The sequence below is a fragment of the Ceratotherium simum genome, chromosome 35 (genome assembly GCF_057802395.1).
Source record: "Ceratotherium simum simum isolate JZ-2026a chromosome 35, ASM5780239v1, whole genome shotgun sequence".
NCBI classification, from domain to species: Eukaryota; Metazoa; Chordata; class Mammalia; order Perissodactyla; family Rhinocerotidae; genus Ceratotherium; species Ceratotherium simum.
This window is the reverse complement of record NC_141934.1, coordinates 1,399,480-1,416,379: the sequence shown is the minus strand read 5'-3', so window position 1 is coordinate 1,416,379 and position 16,900 is coordinate 1,399,480. Positions and strand designations below refer to the sequence as shown.

General features: G+C 46.5%; 1 protein-coding gene across 1 annotated transcript in view; it reads right to left on the bottom strand.

The window, feature by feature from the left end:
* Positions 1 to 1,976: 1,976 nt before the first annotated feature.
* LOC101407923 (zinc finger protein 69 homolog) overlaps positions 1,977 to 16,900 on the bottom strand; it is a 40,563-nt gene continuing 25,639 nt past the window's right edge. The window contains exon 5 of the mRNA XM_087423754.1: positions 1,977 to 2,291. Coding sequence (XP_087279880.1) covers positions 2,281 to 2,291 — 11 coding nt within the window. The 3' untranslated portion in view covers positions 1,977 to 2,280. The remainder of the gene's footprint in view (positions 2,292 to 16,900) is intronic.

The following is a 16,900-nucleotide window of genomic DNA, read 5'->3' as shown; positions in this document are numbered from 1 at the left end:
CTCATCTGTGTGTGCATCTTTGTGTATCTGTGCCTCTGTATATATGTATGTCACTGTGGTCTCACGGATCTAGGTGTGTGACTATGTAAATCAATACGATCCCAGGGGTTTTATTGAGTGCTCTGTCCACCCACGTCTCTGCCCACCAGCCCTGGAAAGTAGCAAGACAGTTGCTACAGGGATGTGTCCAGCCTAAAATGAGGAAGTGGATGGGCAGGTGCTGTTACTCCCTTACACTGACTAGAATTCTGGACCTGTGAAAGGCATTTATTCAAGAATACTTAGCGTAAGATTCTCACTTAGATAAAGAGAGGTCCCAGATCACTTTCTGACCCTTGAGTTCCCCATCCATATTAAATCCTGAGGGCTGATTAGCAGGGCTATGTGAAGTTCCAAAAAAATATGAGTATATATGCCATTTTAAAATGGTAGATTTAAAAATGGGAGATTTTAAAGACCAAAACACATAGTAATGTCTTATTATGTTGCTTATTACATTAAATGTTTGGTGTTACAACCTAAATACCTGTTTCAGTAACGGCAAAGTAGCTTGTGTCAGACTATCCCTCTTGCCAGTGACAATTATAAGCTTGCACAGAGGAACAGATCTCAAGCAGAAAGCAATAGTCTTAACAGGCTGACAATTCAGAGGTCAGAGTTTGGGGCTTCCAGACGGTTCTAAATTGAGAGAGAAAATCCAGGAAGAGAGACTGCCAAATAGGGGCAAGCCTCAAAATCTGCGTAAACATTTCCTTGAAATCCTTGAGTGATTCCTAAACGGCACAAGACTCCAAGGACCCAGGGGAAAGGTCAACTGGAAGGCTGACAGCGCAGTGCAGATTTCAGCAGAGGCTTGTGTTCAACTCTCACCCGGGGACTTATGACATACCTGGAGCTTTCCACTGGAACCCCAGACGGTAAGGACTGCAGCCCCAAATTAAAGGCTATCCCCAAGGCCTAAGGGCAAAACTAAAATAGACTACCTTAAAAAGCCTAAAACCAAGCTTCCACAGGATCAAGGTGAGTAATTTAACTGCCTACATCAATGAAATACTGAATATCTTTAGAAGAAGATAACAGAATACAGAACCACTTCAAATCATCATCCACAATGGCCAATTCAAAAGAAAAAATTACTAGACATGCAAAAAAGCAGAAAAGTATGACCCATAATCGAGACAAAAAAGTCTACATAAGGAAACCCATAGATGACTCAGATGATGGAATTAGTGAAGTGTTTAACTATTAGTTAACTGAGTTAATAATTATAATAACTATAGTTAACTATTTATAATAGTTATAATATAGTTATAGTTAACTATAGTTAAATATAGTTAACTATAGTTAACTATAGTTAACGATTATAAATATGTTAAAGAATTTACAAGAAAAGATAGGCAAAACAAATGAATGGATGGGGAATCACAGCAGAGAAACAGATCCTTAAAAAAAAACCAGATTGAAAAATTCATTGATAAAAACAGGTCAGTAGAAATTATCCAAACCAAAACATAGAGAAAAAAGAATGAAGTGGGACTAGAAAGAAAGAAGTCACCTGAGATTTGTGGGATACTATTATGTGGTCTAACACAGTGGCTCTCCAACTTTTTGGTCTTAGGAGCCCTTTACATGCTTAAAATTGAGTACCCCAAAAGGCTTTTGCTTACGTGAGTTATATCTATATTTACTGCATTTAAAATTAAAACTGAGGGGGCCGGCTCCATGGCATAGCAGTTAAGTGTACTCTCTGCTGCTGGCGGCCTGGGTTCGGATCCCGGGCACACACCGACTCACCACTTGTCAGGCCATGTTGTGGCAGCGTCCCATATAAAGTGGAGGAAGATAGGCACAGATGTTAGCCCAGGGCCAGTCTTCCTCAGCAAAAAGAGGAGGATTGGCATGGATGTTAGCTCAGGGCTGATCTTCCTCACAAAAAAGAAAAAAACAAACAAAAAAATTAACACTGAGGAGTTTTAGAAATATTTATTAATTCATTAAGATAACAATATGCCCAATACATGTTGTATTAGTTTCCTAGGGCTGATGTAATAAAGTAACACAAACTGAATGGTTTAAACAATAGAAACTTATTGTCTGATAGTTCTAGAGGCTGGAAGTCAGATTAAGGTGTCAGCAGGGCTGGTTCCTTCTGAGGATTATGAGGAAGAGTCTGTTCCGTGACTCTCCCACAGCTTCTGATGGTTTACTAGCAATCTTGGTCAGTTCTTCGCCAATCCCTGCTTCATCTTCACGTGGCATTCTTCCTGCGTGTGTGTCTCTCTAAATTTCCCCTTTTTATAAGGACACAGTAATATTGGATTACGGATCACCCTAATGACGTCATTTTAATTTGATTACCTCTGTAAAGATTCTATCTCCAAGTAAGGTCACATTTTCACATACTAGGCATTAAGACTTCAACATAAGAATTGGGGGGGGGCACACAACCCATAACACATGTTAACATAAATAACATTGTTTTTAACAGAATAGAAACCCTACATTTTCAAAAGAAAAGAAAAGTAATGAAAAGAATGGCACTATTTTACAATATTTGCAAATCTCTTTAATGTAATAGAAGACAGCTGGATTCTCATATCTGCTTCAACTTTCAATCTGTTGTGATATCACACATCATATAGATTCTGGAAAACTACGTTGGACACTCATGAGAGTATTCTTATGAAAATATATATTTTTTATCCTGTGGACCTCCTAAAAGGGTCTTGAAGAATCCCAAAGGTCCGTACACCACACTTTACTTTGAAAATCACTGATCTAATGTACATGTAACTGGAGTCCTGGAAAGAGAGGAAAGAATGGAGAAGAATAATTATCTGAAGAGATAGCAGCCATATTTTTTCCCCAAAATTGAGGAAAGATATCAACCCCAAAATCCAAGAAACTCAGTGAACCCCAGAAAGGGTAAACACAAAGAAGATCATACCTCATCAAACTAATGAAAACAAAAGATGAAAAGGAACAATAACAACGACAAAAAGACACATTCCATTCAGGGTAACAATAAAAAGAATTATGACTAATTTCTCATCAGAAACAACGGCAGCCAGAAGACAACTAAATGAAGTCTTCAAAGTGCTGTAAGAAAAAAACCCTGTCAACTAAGAATCACGTTCAGCAAAAATTATTATTTAAAAATAAAAGGCAAAATATATAGGGATATTTCAGAAAATCAAAACCTGTGAGAATTCATTAAAAGCAATAAGAGAAATGCCAAAGGAAGTTCTTTTGGCTGGAGGAAAAAGATCTCAGATAAAAGTCTGGATCTTCAGGAAGGAATGGAGATTACGAAAAGGGTAAATTTGTGAGCACGTGCAAAATACTATTTTTCTTTTAAAAAAATCTATAAATTGTTTAAGGCAAAAATATAATAAAATATTGTAGGGCTTCTAACATATGCAGAAATAAAATCAATGACAACAATAGCATAAAAGGAAGTAAACCGAATTTTACTGTAATACAACTTTTTTTTTTTTTGGTGAGGAAGATCAGCCCTGAGCTAACACCCATGCTGATCCTCCTCTTTTTGCTGAGGAAGACCGGCTCTGAGCTAACATCCATCGCCAATCCTCCTCCTTTTTTTCCCCCCCAAAGCCCCAGTAGATAGTTGTATGTCATAGCTGCACATCCTTCTAGTTGCTGTATGTGGGACGCGGCCTCAGCATGGCCGGAGAAGCGGTGCGTCGGTGCGCGCCCGGGATCCGAACCTGGGCCACCAGTAGCGGAGTGCACGCACTTAACCACTAAGCCACGGGGCCAGCCTATAACTTAATTTTCTTTAAAGTAATATAATATTAATTTAAGGTATATTGTGATAAACTAAAAATGCATATTATAATGCAACTGCTGAAAAATATAGAAGAGGCATAGTTAAAAAGCCAACAGATGAGATAAAATAGAATACTAAAAATTACTTGATTAATCCAAAAGAAGGTATAAAAGGTGAAGCAAAGGGAACAAAGGAGATAAGGGACAAAGAGGTAACAAATAGCGAGATAGTAGACGTAAAGCCGACCACTCCGATAATCACATTCAAGTTAGTGGACTAAACACACTATCTGAAGGCAGAGACTATTTGACTGCATTAAAAAGGAAAACAAGAGACAACTATGTACGCTTCACAACAGATGCCCTCTAAATAGAAAGGCACAGAGACATGGGAAGGAGAAGGATGAAAAACAGATATCTTGTGAGAAACACTTGTCACAAGAAAGCTGGAGCAGCTGTTAATATCAGACAAAGAGTACTACCAGATATTAAGAAGGACATTTAATGATAAAAGACCCACTGCCTCCTGAGGACACAGTAATCCTAAATGTTTATACAGTATACTTAATAATACAGCTCCAAAATACATTACATAAAAATTGACATAAGTAAAAGAAGAAATAGACAAGTCTGTGAACGTTTGGAGGAGACTTGAACAATTCTCTCTCAACAATTGATAGAACTAGCAGACCAAAAACATAAGAATACAGAAGAGTTAAATAATACTGTTGATCAACTTGACCTAATTGACATGTATAGAGCACCATACCAAACAACTGCAGAATACACATTCTTTTCAAGTTTTATATTATATAATATCACATTATATTATATTATATATTATATGTAAGACATCAAGATGGATAATCTAATACATTATACTCATGCTGGCCTGTTAAACAAGTTTAATAATCTCAAAAGGATTTAGATCATACAGAATATGTTCTCAGACCACAATGGAATTAAATTAGAAATCAAAGCAAAAAATATAACTAAAGTATCCCCAAATATTTGGAAATTAAATACCCTTATAAATAATCATATGTCAAAGAAGAAATCATAAGGGAAATCAGAAAATATTTTTAAGTGAATGATAAAAATACATTTCAAAATCAAATTTCAAAATTTAGATGCTGCTAAAACAGTGCTTAGAGGAAAATTTATAGCTTAAATTCATATATTTGAAAAGAAAAAAGGTAAAAACCATAATTTAAGCTGCTAACTAAAAATAACAAAAATTAAACCCAAAGAAAGTAAAAGAAAAAATTTAAGAATTGAAATCAATGAAATAGAAAACAGATGAATAATGAAAATCAACAAAGCCAAAAGTTGAATATCTGAAAAGATGAATATAATTGATAAGCCCCTGTAAAACTGATCAAGAAAGAGAGAGGGCCGGCCCCGTGGCTTATGGGTTAAGTGTGCACGCTCTGCTACTGGCGGCCCGGGGTTCGGATCCCGGGCACGCACCGAGGCACCACTTCTCCGGCCATGCTGAGGCCGCGTCCCACATACAGCAACTAGAAGGACGTGCAGCTATGACATACAACTATCTACTGGGGCTTTGGGGAAAATAAATAAATAAATAAATAAAATTATAAAAAAAAAAAAGAAAGAGAGAAAATACAAATTACCAATATAAAGAGTAAAAGGAGAGATCCCTCTAAATACTTCTGTCATTAAAAGGATAATAAGAGAGTATTATTAGCAAAGTCAACAAAGTGCCAACTATTTGACAACTTAGATAAAATGCATAATTCCTTGAAAAATTAATTTACCAAGATTGACACAAGAAGAAAAAAAAATCTGAATAGCCCTATAACTGAAAAAGAAAGGGAAGGGAAAGGGAGGGGAGGGGAGGGGAGGGAAGGGGAGGGAAAGAAAGACAGAAAGAAAGAAAGAAAGAAGCCCAAGAATTTAAAACTTTCTTAAAATTAAAATTTCAGACAGGTGCCGTAGCAGTTAAGTTCACACGCTCCGCTTCTGTGGCCTGGGGTTCGCCAGTTCAGATCCTGGGTGCGGACCTATGCGTTGCTCATCAAGCCATGCTGAGGCAGCGTCCCACATAGAGCAACTAGAAGCATGTACAACTATGACACAAAAGTATCCACTGGGGCTTTGGGGAGAAAAAAGTTGGAAGATTGGCAACAGACGTTAGCTCAGGGACAATCTTCCTCAAAAAATAAATAAATAAATAAAATAAAATTTCAGGCTCAGGTAGTGAATTCCACTAAACATTTAAGGAAGAAATAATGCCAATTTTACACAAAATATTCTATAAAATAAAAGGGGAGGGAACACTTTCTAGCTATTTTTCAGAGGCGTAAATAATCCTAATGCCAAAACCTGTCAAGGATATTACAATGAAAGAAAATTAGAGAACACAGATAGAAGAACACAGATGCAAAAGTCTTAAACAAAATATTAGCAAATCCAATCCAGCAATACTTAAAAAAGGATAATATATCATGACCAAGTGAACTTTATCCAAGGAATGCAAAGTTGGTTTAATATTTGAAAATCAATCAATTTAATTAGCCTAATTAACAGAATGATTTAAAATGTCCTCAGCAGATCCTAGAAAAACATTTGATAAAATAACACATTTTTCTAATGAACAGAAATCGACAAGCTCATTCTAAAATTTTAATAGAAAAGCAAAGGACCAAGAATAGTTGGGATAATTTGGAAGAAAAATAAAGCTGAAGGAGTTACACTATCTGATTGGAAGACTTAATATAAAGCTGCAGCAATTAGGACAGTGTGGTATTTGCGTAAGATAGACAAATAGATAAAAGAACAAAATAGAAAGCCTAGACAAGACCCACACATATAGAGTTAATTAATATACCACAAAGGTGCTGATGGACTGTGATGGTGACAGGAAAGTCTAGTCAACAAATCATGTTGGAAAAACCAGATAATCGTATGAGAAAAATAAAAAAGAACTTTGACTCCCCTACCTCACAACCACACAAAAATTAATTTGAGATGGATCAGAGACCTTAATTATATTAAGGTTCTATCTTTTATAAAGATAGAACCATAAAGCACCATTTTGTCCTGAATAAAAAAGAATATCTTTACAACCTTGGACTAGACAAAGATTTCTTAGGCAGTACACAAAGGGCACCAACCATAAAAGGAAAAACTAATGAGGACTTCATCAGACACAAAACTTATGCTCATTAAAATATCGTATTAAAAAAACTAAAACACTGAGTGTTGGCAAGGATCCGAGCTCATTCTCTCTTTCCTGGATGTTTGTGGCATGGCCAAGTGTTATGAGAGGTTCGGGGATTTGATCGGAGACGTAAAAGACACTTTCCACTCCAAACAAATGGACTGAAGGTATATTTTATTATATAGAGGATAGTAAAGGCGACAGTCTGCAAACAGATCCAAATAGGTCAAATATTAAGAGGGAAAAAACATCAGCCCGACTGGAAAGGGAAAACACCCACATCGGCTGAAGAGAAATGACACAAATCAACCGGAAAGAGAAACACCAGGTTGACCGAAAAGAGAACACATCAAATCACTTACTACACATCAAATCAATTACTTCACATCAAATCAGTTACTCACAACATCCACGCCCCACTGCCAGGAGAGCCCTGTCAATCGACGCGGCTGGGCAAGGATCACTCGTCCTGGGCAAGGCGTCCCTTCCACAGGTGGAACTCTCACTAGGGCTCAGTTTCCAGCAGTTTTTATACCATCAGTAATTTTCAGAGTAAGCAATTACAGAGTTTGCAGAGCAAGCATTTAGTGTTTCCATGCACAAATGGTTATCAGTGGCGTACGTGCACTGAGCCCCCTGGCTAACGTCCCAGCCCAGTAGTTGTGTACGTGCATTGTTCTCTTTGGTTATCGTCTCAGCCCGGCACAGATGGCCAGTCCATCCCGTGCTACGACGCTCCAAGAGCCTTGAAATGTTACAACTTGCAACTCTCTCCGTGGGAGAAAGGCCAGTTCCCGGGAAAAGGCCAGTTCCCACCACGCAGAAAGCAGCTTTTATATTTCTTTTTGTGCTGGTGGCTGTAGGTCAATGGAGCGGCCAAACATGGATGTACTCATGTCAAGACACCAAGGCAGACCCCTCTCAGCTAGAACTTTGGCCATGGTGGGTATAGACATCTATCCCCGGGTTATGCTCTTGAATAATGAGAATGTGGGGGACTGTGCACATATAAGGTCCCATTTATTTTCTTGTAGTAAGGTATTCCTCTACTAAACATGTTATATCTGCAGTGTGCATGCTACTGATATGTGTCCATGAGCTCCTTGTACCTCACTTGGCACCCAGCTTGAGGCCCACAACACTCAACCTGGTCTCATCACAGATAGAGGGTGACGGAGGCCAGAAGGTGGGACAGGCTGGCTGGGTTTATAGAACAGAAAGCACCCACTGCCCAGAAGGCCAAACCCATGCTATTAACCCCACAGGTGTGCACTTGGGCCCTCTGAGCTGAGCAGCCCAGTGCTCTGCCCAACTCCTATGGACGCTGGGTTCTGTCAGGCCAGGTGCACTCTGAGAGCTGGAGCTGGTGTCACAAGCTGTACGCGCCTTGCTGACGCCCACAGATGCATGCTGCATTGGGCTGGGCCTCGGGGAAACCCACCTCCTCAGCCTCCTGACCTGCGTGCAGGGCACAGAAAATGCAGAGGTGAGGCACAGTAGTTTCCACGCTGGCTCAGTTATCAGCCCAGTGGCTAACTGGGAGCCCCACAGAAAAAGGCAAGAGGAACTCCGTCAACAGAGTTCAAAAACCACAGACACCTGGGTGAGAGGAACGTGATGGCCACTTTCTGGGTAACAAGGCAGCCAGTCAATGCACAGCTCTCCATTACTTTACTCCCAATCAAAACCAATTTGCACACTTTGTTTTACATAACCATTTACCTAAAGTATTTTCTTCACCTCAAATCCTTTTCCATTGTTGTCCATATACAAAACTCAGTAAAAATAGTTACACTTCAACCAAAGGTGTTTAGGGTTTTTTTATTGTTAATTCATAAGTGATTATGTGAAAAAGTTGGTGTAATGAGGATCTGCTACTAGTAATGCAAGTGTGCTTAGAATACTACCTAGCTGTAACCTGCACTTTTTAATGCGAATCTGATTAACATTAGAAGACAGAAAATCTTTCTCTGCCAAACCTGGTTTCTAATGCCCTGTGTATTGTAAGAACTAAAATTTCACGTGCTGCCTGGACATCTTTGAGCCTCACAGGACCCTCAAGGCCTAACTGTGAATTCCCCTGCTCTTGACAGATATGCCCCCCACCCAACAGGAAAAGCTGTAATCCAGGTAGTTTCCCTATCAGCTGGACCAGCATTCCATCCAGTCCTTAATCTAATGGTTCTCACCTAACCCTGCTAGCCCATGAATTATTCAAACAAGACAATCACATCTTCCCATGGGAACCAGGGGGCACCTCACCCTCTTGCTGCTACAAAGCCTGCCTCCCACAACCCCTAGTGGTTTACTCTGCTCCCTGGTGCAACCCACGAGTGATTTTGCATGGTGTCCTTCCCTGGGGTTGGAGCATATGTGACAAATAAACTTCTTTCAATCATCTGGCCAGTGCTGGGTGTCATGTCCTTGGGCAACAGGACAACACGATGTCTCTGGCATCTAGACTTAGACAAAAACTTTGTGAAATAACAGCCTGTCCACTGCTGTACTGTGTGACTCTGGGCAGGTCACATCACCTCTCTGAGACTCAGTTTCCTTGTGTGCAGGACGGGAACTGACACTACAGGGGACTGTGGGGTTTCAGGAGCTAATCCATGTGAAGAACCTGGCACATGCTGAGTGCTGGATGAGTCACAGCTGTTGGAGTTAATATTGTCAGCATGATGTCCACGAGCCTGGTAAACACTCCTGTTTCCACTCACTTTCTGGAAAGTGAGAAGGACTGGCCAGATGGCCTCTGTCTCGTCCACACCAGGACTCTCGGAATCAGAGGTGGGGGCTGTGTTGGTGGGTGCAGAGCAGCCCCCAGCAGAGGAGAAGGAAACTGACAAAGTGTCACCACGACGTTTGGAAGAGAGGGTTGTAAAGGGGGGACAAAGGCTGGCAGAGAAGCCAGGAAGGTGACCCGCATGTGTGGTGTCCCAGCAGGGGAGGGCAGACGAGGTCCCCTCACCAGGACCAGGGCTCCCCAGTGCCCAGGCCCGAGTGCTAACAGAGGAGGAGGCCCCTCCTCCCCCAGGCCTCCCCGGGTGCTGGGTCTCCAGGCCCTGTGGGCTCAGAGGCACATCTTCCATGTTCTGCTCCGTCTCCTCTGTGTCAGCTAAGGGCACGGCCTCCACTGTCCCCAAGTCCCCAGTGCGCAGGATGCCAGGGCAGTGGAGGGCTCTGTGCCAGAGCACAGCCAGGCATCCTCTACAGCCCTGGGCCACACGTCAGGTCAGCAGCAGGGCCCACGTCCCTCTGACACCAGGACCTCGGGTTTCTGGCTCTGCAGGATTACTAGTCTCATGTGGAGACAGAGGCTCAGAGAGGCACAGTGACTGCCCAGGGTCACACAGCCAGTGCGAGTCTCCTAGGACCAGCAATAAGTCTGGCAAGGACATCTCCTGCTGTCCGTCATCACTGCCACCATCTGACACTCACAATCCTTCTTTTTCTACTATTCTGTCTCCTCGGGTCAAAGAATCCAATCCCTAAGGCTTTCAGACCACACATTTAGTGAGATAGTAATTCTTTCATTGTCAAACAATCCTACTTCTTACTTCTTGGAAGTTACCTAATTCTAGAGTTCGATATTTGCTGTACTCCTCCTTCAGTTATATACGCGAAGCATTTTGTGGTCACCAGAAATCGTGTGATTTTTCACTGTGGTGACAACACTTAACACAGCTTGCCCCTCGTAGCAAACACTGAAGTGCACGCCGTGCCCTGTGAACTACAGCGCAGTGCTGTGGGCAGCTCTCTAGATCGTTCATCTCACGCAACGCACCCTTCTGCTGCTGACCAGCGACTCCCCGGCCTCCTCGGCCCCCGGCACCCACCGTTCTACTCTCTGTTTCTGTGAGCTGGACATTTTTCTTCTTCTTCCTTTTTTTGTGTCCTTTTTCAGCTTTACTGGGGTAGAATTGACGATATAACTTACAAGCTGATGATCTGATACACTGTGTGCGGACTCCCCCCATCAAGTTAATTAACACATCCAGCACCTCACATATTATGATTTCTCTTTTTGGTGAGAACACTGAAGTTCTCCTCTCTTAGCAAATTTCAGTTACACAAGGCAGTGTTATCACCGAGAGTGGGTTTAACCATGTTAGAGCCCTCAGCTAAGTGGAATCACGCAGTACTCGTCCCTCTGTGACTGGCGTATTTCACTTAGCACCATCTAGCAATCCCACTTGTGGGTGCACATCCAAAAGAATCGAAACCAGGATCTCACAGAGATCTCTTAGCTCCCGTGCTGACTGCAGCGTTACTCACAACAGCCAAGACACGGAAACCACTCAGTGTCCATCGACAGGTGAACGGATAAAGAAAATGTGGGAGGGGCCGGCCCTGTGGCGTAGTGGTTGAGTTCAGGGCGCTCCAGTTTGGCAGCCTAGGTTCACATGTTCAGATCCCAGGCCTGGACCTACACCACTCGTCAGTCATTCTGTGGTGGCAACCCACATACAAAGTGGAAGAAGACTGACACAGATGTTAGCTCAGGGCAAATCTTCCTCAGCAAAAAAAAAAAAGAAAGAAAGAAAATGTGGGCTATCCATACCATGGAATATTATTTGGCCTGAAAAGAGAAGGATATCTTGCCATAAGCGACAACATGAATACATTTATTTTAAAGTGACGGGAGACTTCTGGTTGGGCCAAGATGGAGGGAGCCCCACACAACCTCTCTCTCTCTCAGATGACAAATGAAACTCTGCACACAGGACAAAAACCATGTCCTTGACAACTCTAAGCATTAAACAACTCCAGCCAGACAGGGACGGGAATCCCACACTGAAGAACAACCTGTGACGGGGTGATCGTGGGGGGCTGTTCCCTCCTCCGTCTCCCAGCGCACCCAGGGCAGGTGAAGCCCAGCAGCCCTGACACTGAAAACTCTGGGATCAACCCCTTATTCCTAACCCGGCTACTGGGAAAGGGGGGCCTTGTGTGTCCAGGAGTGAGGGGTCACCCCCATTTGTTCTGTTTTTCTCTCCCCAGTTACAGAGTCTCCCCTGCAGCCTCAGCGCTGGCAGAGGCACCCAAGCCCTGAGAACTTCCCTGTGTCTCTGGACAAGGGAGCAGGTCAAGAGACCCCGGGGGTCTGAAGAGTGTGGTGGAACCCCCGTTCTTTTCTTCTTTCTTTTCTCTGCTGTTTCACCGGAAAGGTCGACCGAGTCCTGTGGATCTGCATGACGTCACAGGGTGAAAACACTCTGAGGAACACGTCAGAGGAGCCATGAAGCCTGAGAACGTGGGAGAACCCTGAAGAGGAGAGAGCTAGAGAAGGGGCTATTTCAGTCTGTGGATGAACCAACATAGTCCTGGGCTCCCCCTGAGCCACAGGCACAGAACAGACCCAAAGAGGCAGAGCAGAGGCCTGGAAACTGAAATCCATATAACCCCACTCTCCCCCAGATTAACCCCTGAGCGGGACCTCAGCGTGTGCACACAGACGGCACAGTGACGTCACCACAACTGCCCTGAGATGGGACAGCGGCCGACAGGAGGCAAGTACAACACGCAGCTCGACCTCCACTGCATCGATGCTTCATCAGCCGACAGAGAAAGGACATGGAAGCATCTGCAGAGGATTCTAACAGGAACCAGTCTCACCACATAAGAAGCAAACCGTCCAGGACACCATCCAAAATCACACAACAAAACACGCAAAGAAGTAGGAAAATCTGACCAATTCTCAAGGGAAAAGACACCCAACAGACCCAGCCCTGAAATACCCCACATGCAGGAACGAGCAGACAGAGCCTCCAGTATAACGACACTCAGTGAGGGAAAGGGAGAAACTCTGGGAACTAATGGACAGAAACACCTTCTCAGCAGAGACAAAAACTACGAAAAAGAAGCAAATGGAAATTTTAGAAGGTAACATACAATATTCAAAATCAAAAATTCACTGGATGGGCTCAATAATGGAGGAAATGGAGGAGAATGGAGGAAACAGGAAAGAGAAAACTTATAGATCAATAGAAACGGCAAATCTAAAGAAGAAAGAGAATAAATGATTGAACGAAAATTACAAGACCCTCGGAGATGTGTGGAACAATATGGAAAGTTCTAACTTGTGAGCCAGGTGAGTGTCTGAGGGAAAAGTGGAAGAGGTCGGTGCAGAAGGAAATATATGAGGAAAAGAATGGTGGAAAATTCACAGATTTATGACACACAGACCTAAGCACAGAACGCCTCACCCTGACACAGAATCAGCCTCATAAAAAAGCCAAGAGGAAGAAAAGTCTTGCAAGCAGTCAGGGAAAACGACGTGTCACATGTGAGAGAACCAGTTTGAGGGGCCGTGATTACTCCTCAGAAAACACAGAGGCAGGAGAGACGGAGTCGCGTCTCTGAAGCGCTGAAGGAGAAGGTCAACCCAGGACACGACGGGGAGCAAAGACGGCCTTCAGGGTCAAAAGCCCAACAAAACCAAACCCAAAACTCAGGCTGACGGAGCTGAGAGAAAACGAGGCGACTCCTCACCAGACGACGGGCCACAGACTCTCTGTGAGAGGAGCTCCCGCAGGCCGAGGCGAAGCCGGGGCGCCAGGGACGGGGAAGAGCGACAGACGTGGTGGTCTCCGGGTAAGGCGGAGGCCTCTTTTTCTCCTCTGCAATTCTTGATACACGTATGACTTTGAATGCGAGAAGGACACCGCAGTGTGAGAGGGTGACATATAAAGGTGGCCCATATGACAACTGTGACAGCGTGGGAGGTGAAGAATCCACATGGCCATAGGGCCTCTACGTTTTATTTCACTGTAAAATGTTCTGTCTAGTTAGACTGTGAAACAATTCATACACGCGGTGTTATTCCCAGGACAACTAACATCATACAAACTCACTCAAGAAAAACTGGAAAACCTCAGTAGTCCCATAGGAGGAACTTTGAATAAGGCAGCGAGAACATTCACACACAGGCTCCTGTGAGGACGTAAGTTGTGATTCCTCTGGGTTCACTGCCTAGGAGGGGGTCTGTTGGGTCATATGTTAAGTATGTCCCGCCCCAGGTCCTCGTGCGTCCTCTGCACGCGCGACCTTCCCTCCGGAATCTTCGCGCACATCCATTCTTCCCCCACATTCCAAAGCTGCATCCTAGCAACAGGCCACACAGTGCCCACTCGGCCTCTGGTGGAGTTGGGACCTGACGGAGAAAGCTCGGAGCCCCGCTCTCTGTTGGGGGACAGACCTCACCCACGCGCACTATGGGCGGTTCCCAGGGCAGGCTGTGCCCCCCACCCCCACCCCGGGCACCCGGGGGCCAGCACCCGCCAAGAGGGCTCGGCCGCCTCCAGCCCCCTCACCACGTCCACCGACTTCCCTTGGCTGGCCGGGGTCACCAGCTGTCCACACCCCGCCATCCACTCGCAGGCCGCCCTACAGGAATCCAGTGACTCCACACTCGCGATTTCTCATCACAACTCCCAGACGATGGGCCGTGATCCGGAAGACCCTGTGCTCCTTTCTGGGGGTCCTCACCTCCATCTGCAGGCCTGGCCATCAGAGGAAGGCCCTACTATCCGGTCACACCTCCGAGATGTCCTGCAGCTCGGCATCTGCTGTGGGCAAAGTCACGCTCAGTGTGGTCCAGGAGCAGGGAGTCACCCCGATGCCTCCCACAACACGCAGGTGTTCCCAGGACTCCTGCAGGGAGAAGATGGGAGACAGCGGGGGAGAGACGGCCAAGCAGGAGGAAGAACCCCGTCACAGAGAGGCAGGACGGTCAGGAAAGGGGCTCTGACAACCCTGGGGGCATCGTCTGCATTCAGGCCCCTGGGGGTCCAGGGAGGCCTCTGTTCCTTCGTGCCCAGGCCTGGGCCTCTGCAGAGAAACCTCCACACCACAAGGTCAGAAGATAGAGGCGTCCAGGAATCCCAGACCTCGTGTATGCGCTCCTGTCTGAAACGAAACGCCATCACCAGCTCACACAGCCCCAGTGAGGGGTCCCGCCAGGGCAGAGGAGGAGGGGTGCGGCCACATCCCACAGCTGGCTGCCCCAGAGGTCAGCGAAGACGGTGAGCGAGGAGGGCCCTGGGGCTCCCTCTGCAGCCTCCGTGCTTTCCCAGAGGAAGACCCAGCCTGGAAAGGACGCAGAGGCAACAAGAGGGCAGACACGAACCCAGAGGAACTGCTCACCCACATCTGACAGTTCCAGGCCCCGAAAACGAAAGATTCCTCTCCTGCCACACAGGCAAGGGGACCCTCTGAGGCTGCCACCACCCGCCGACGTGGGTTTCCGAGTCACCGTGGAAGACCTAGACTAGGAGGAGGAGGCAGCATTCCGGGCCATCAACAGTGCACGGCAGGGTGACACTGAGGCCATCTGGGACTGTGGGACCACAGAGCCTTCCTGTCCTGTCCCCGTGCCTGCTGCAGGGACTGCCCTTCCACAGCTGTCCCTCCAGCCCCCAGCATGGCTCCACAGCAGGAGAAACGGAGGAAGACCCAAGATCCCCTGGCCTCCTCCCCAGTATCAGGCAGGGCTGACCTGTCACCTAGGCCCCCAAACCCCTCCCTCCCTGCAGCTCCCAGCACCTCCAGAGTGGAGTCCCCCTCCCCCATGGGAACAGACCCTCCTGTCTCCCCCTCACAGTGCCCCTCCCTCCACCGGCCTGCCAATCACTTCTGCTGTCAGTTCCAGCCCCTCAACCAGCACATCTGCAGGCCTGGCTCCCCAGCCAGCTTCTGACACTGAGGTCACCCCCATGGACACCACTCCACCTCTGCAGCCTCTCCTCTTGGGGTCTCCCCCTGGCTCCGGTGGGAACATCCTCCCAACTGCCCAGGCCCTTCTGATTCCCCCAGTGACAGCATGGCCTCAGTCACCACCAGCCTGTCTGCACTGAGGCTCTGCGGCCCCACCCCAACTCTCAACCTTCCCATGAACCTTGGAGCCACTGCCCAGCCCACATCTGGGGCCCCTTCTGGGCAGCAGCACGGAGCCACCACCTCACACAGCTCTCTCCAGGATGGAACACTGGCAGCTCCAGCCCCAGCCTGGGCCCCAACCTCTGCTCCAGGCTGGCCAGCCTTGGGCAGGACCACACGGGGAGCTGTTGGCAGTTGACTACCCACACCTTCTACCTGGGGCACCCATACCAGCACCTGGCCAGCCTTTGCTGCCACCCCAGCTGTGGTCCCCTCTGGCACCGCCCATGTCTCTGGCTTTGGAGCTGCCACCTACATGCCCAGCGCCCTGACCAATGCTGTGACCAATGCTGGGCCCAGCACCAGGCAGCAACAATCAACATCTGGCAGCACAAGCCGAGCGCCCTTCAGGCTGTGGGTCTCCGTAGCACATAAGGGCTTTGGGAGCAGGAAGGCTGTCTCAGATCTGATTTCTGCCTTTGCAGCACTCAGCATCACAACACAGACAGGTGGGGCCCTGAGCGCCACACACAGTTATGGGGGAGCTCGGGCCTGAACACCTGGGCCCCCCTCCCCAGAGCGCCCCCATGGTGACCACAGGACCCAGCATTAGGAAGAACCCTGGGTTTGGAGGCACTTCTGCCCCTTCCTTAAGTCTCATCCCCAGGGGCCCGCCCAGGAAGAGACGCCTTACTTCCAGCTGAGGCCCCAGCACCATGGCCAGCAAGGTGCCTTTAGGGGCGTGTCCGTCCCCACCTCCACTCCGAGCAGCCCCACCTCTGCCGGGCACAGCAGAAACAGCCTTGCCGTTTGGGCCCCTTCATCCCCTGTTCCAGTGTCAGAGTCCTCAGGACAGTAGACGGGGCACTTGGCCAGTTTCCTTCCAGTCCTGGAGCAGCGGGGACACCCCCTGCCACCTAGACTGTTCCCTTCTCCCCGTCTGTCTCCCAGAACCCTCGTGTCTTCCCCACAACTTAGAATAAAGCCTTGTTCCGGTTCCTTCACATACGTCTCCTGTGTCTGTCTCTGGAGATCAGTGTGGAAGAG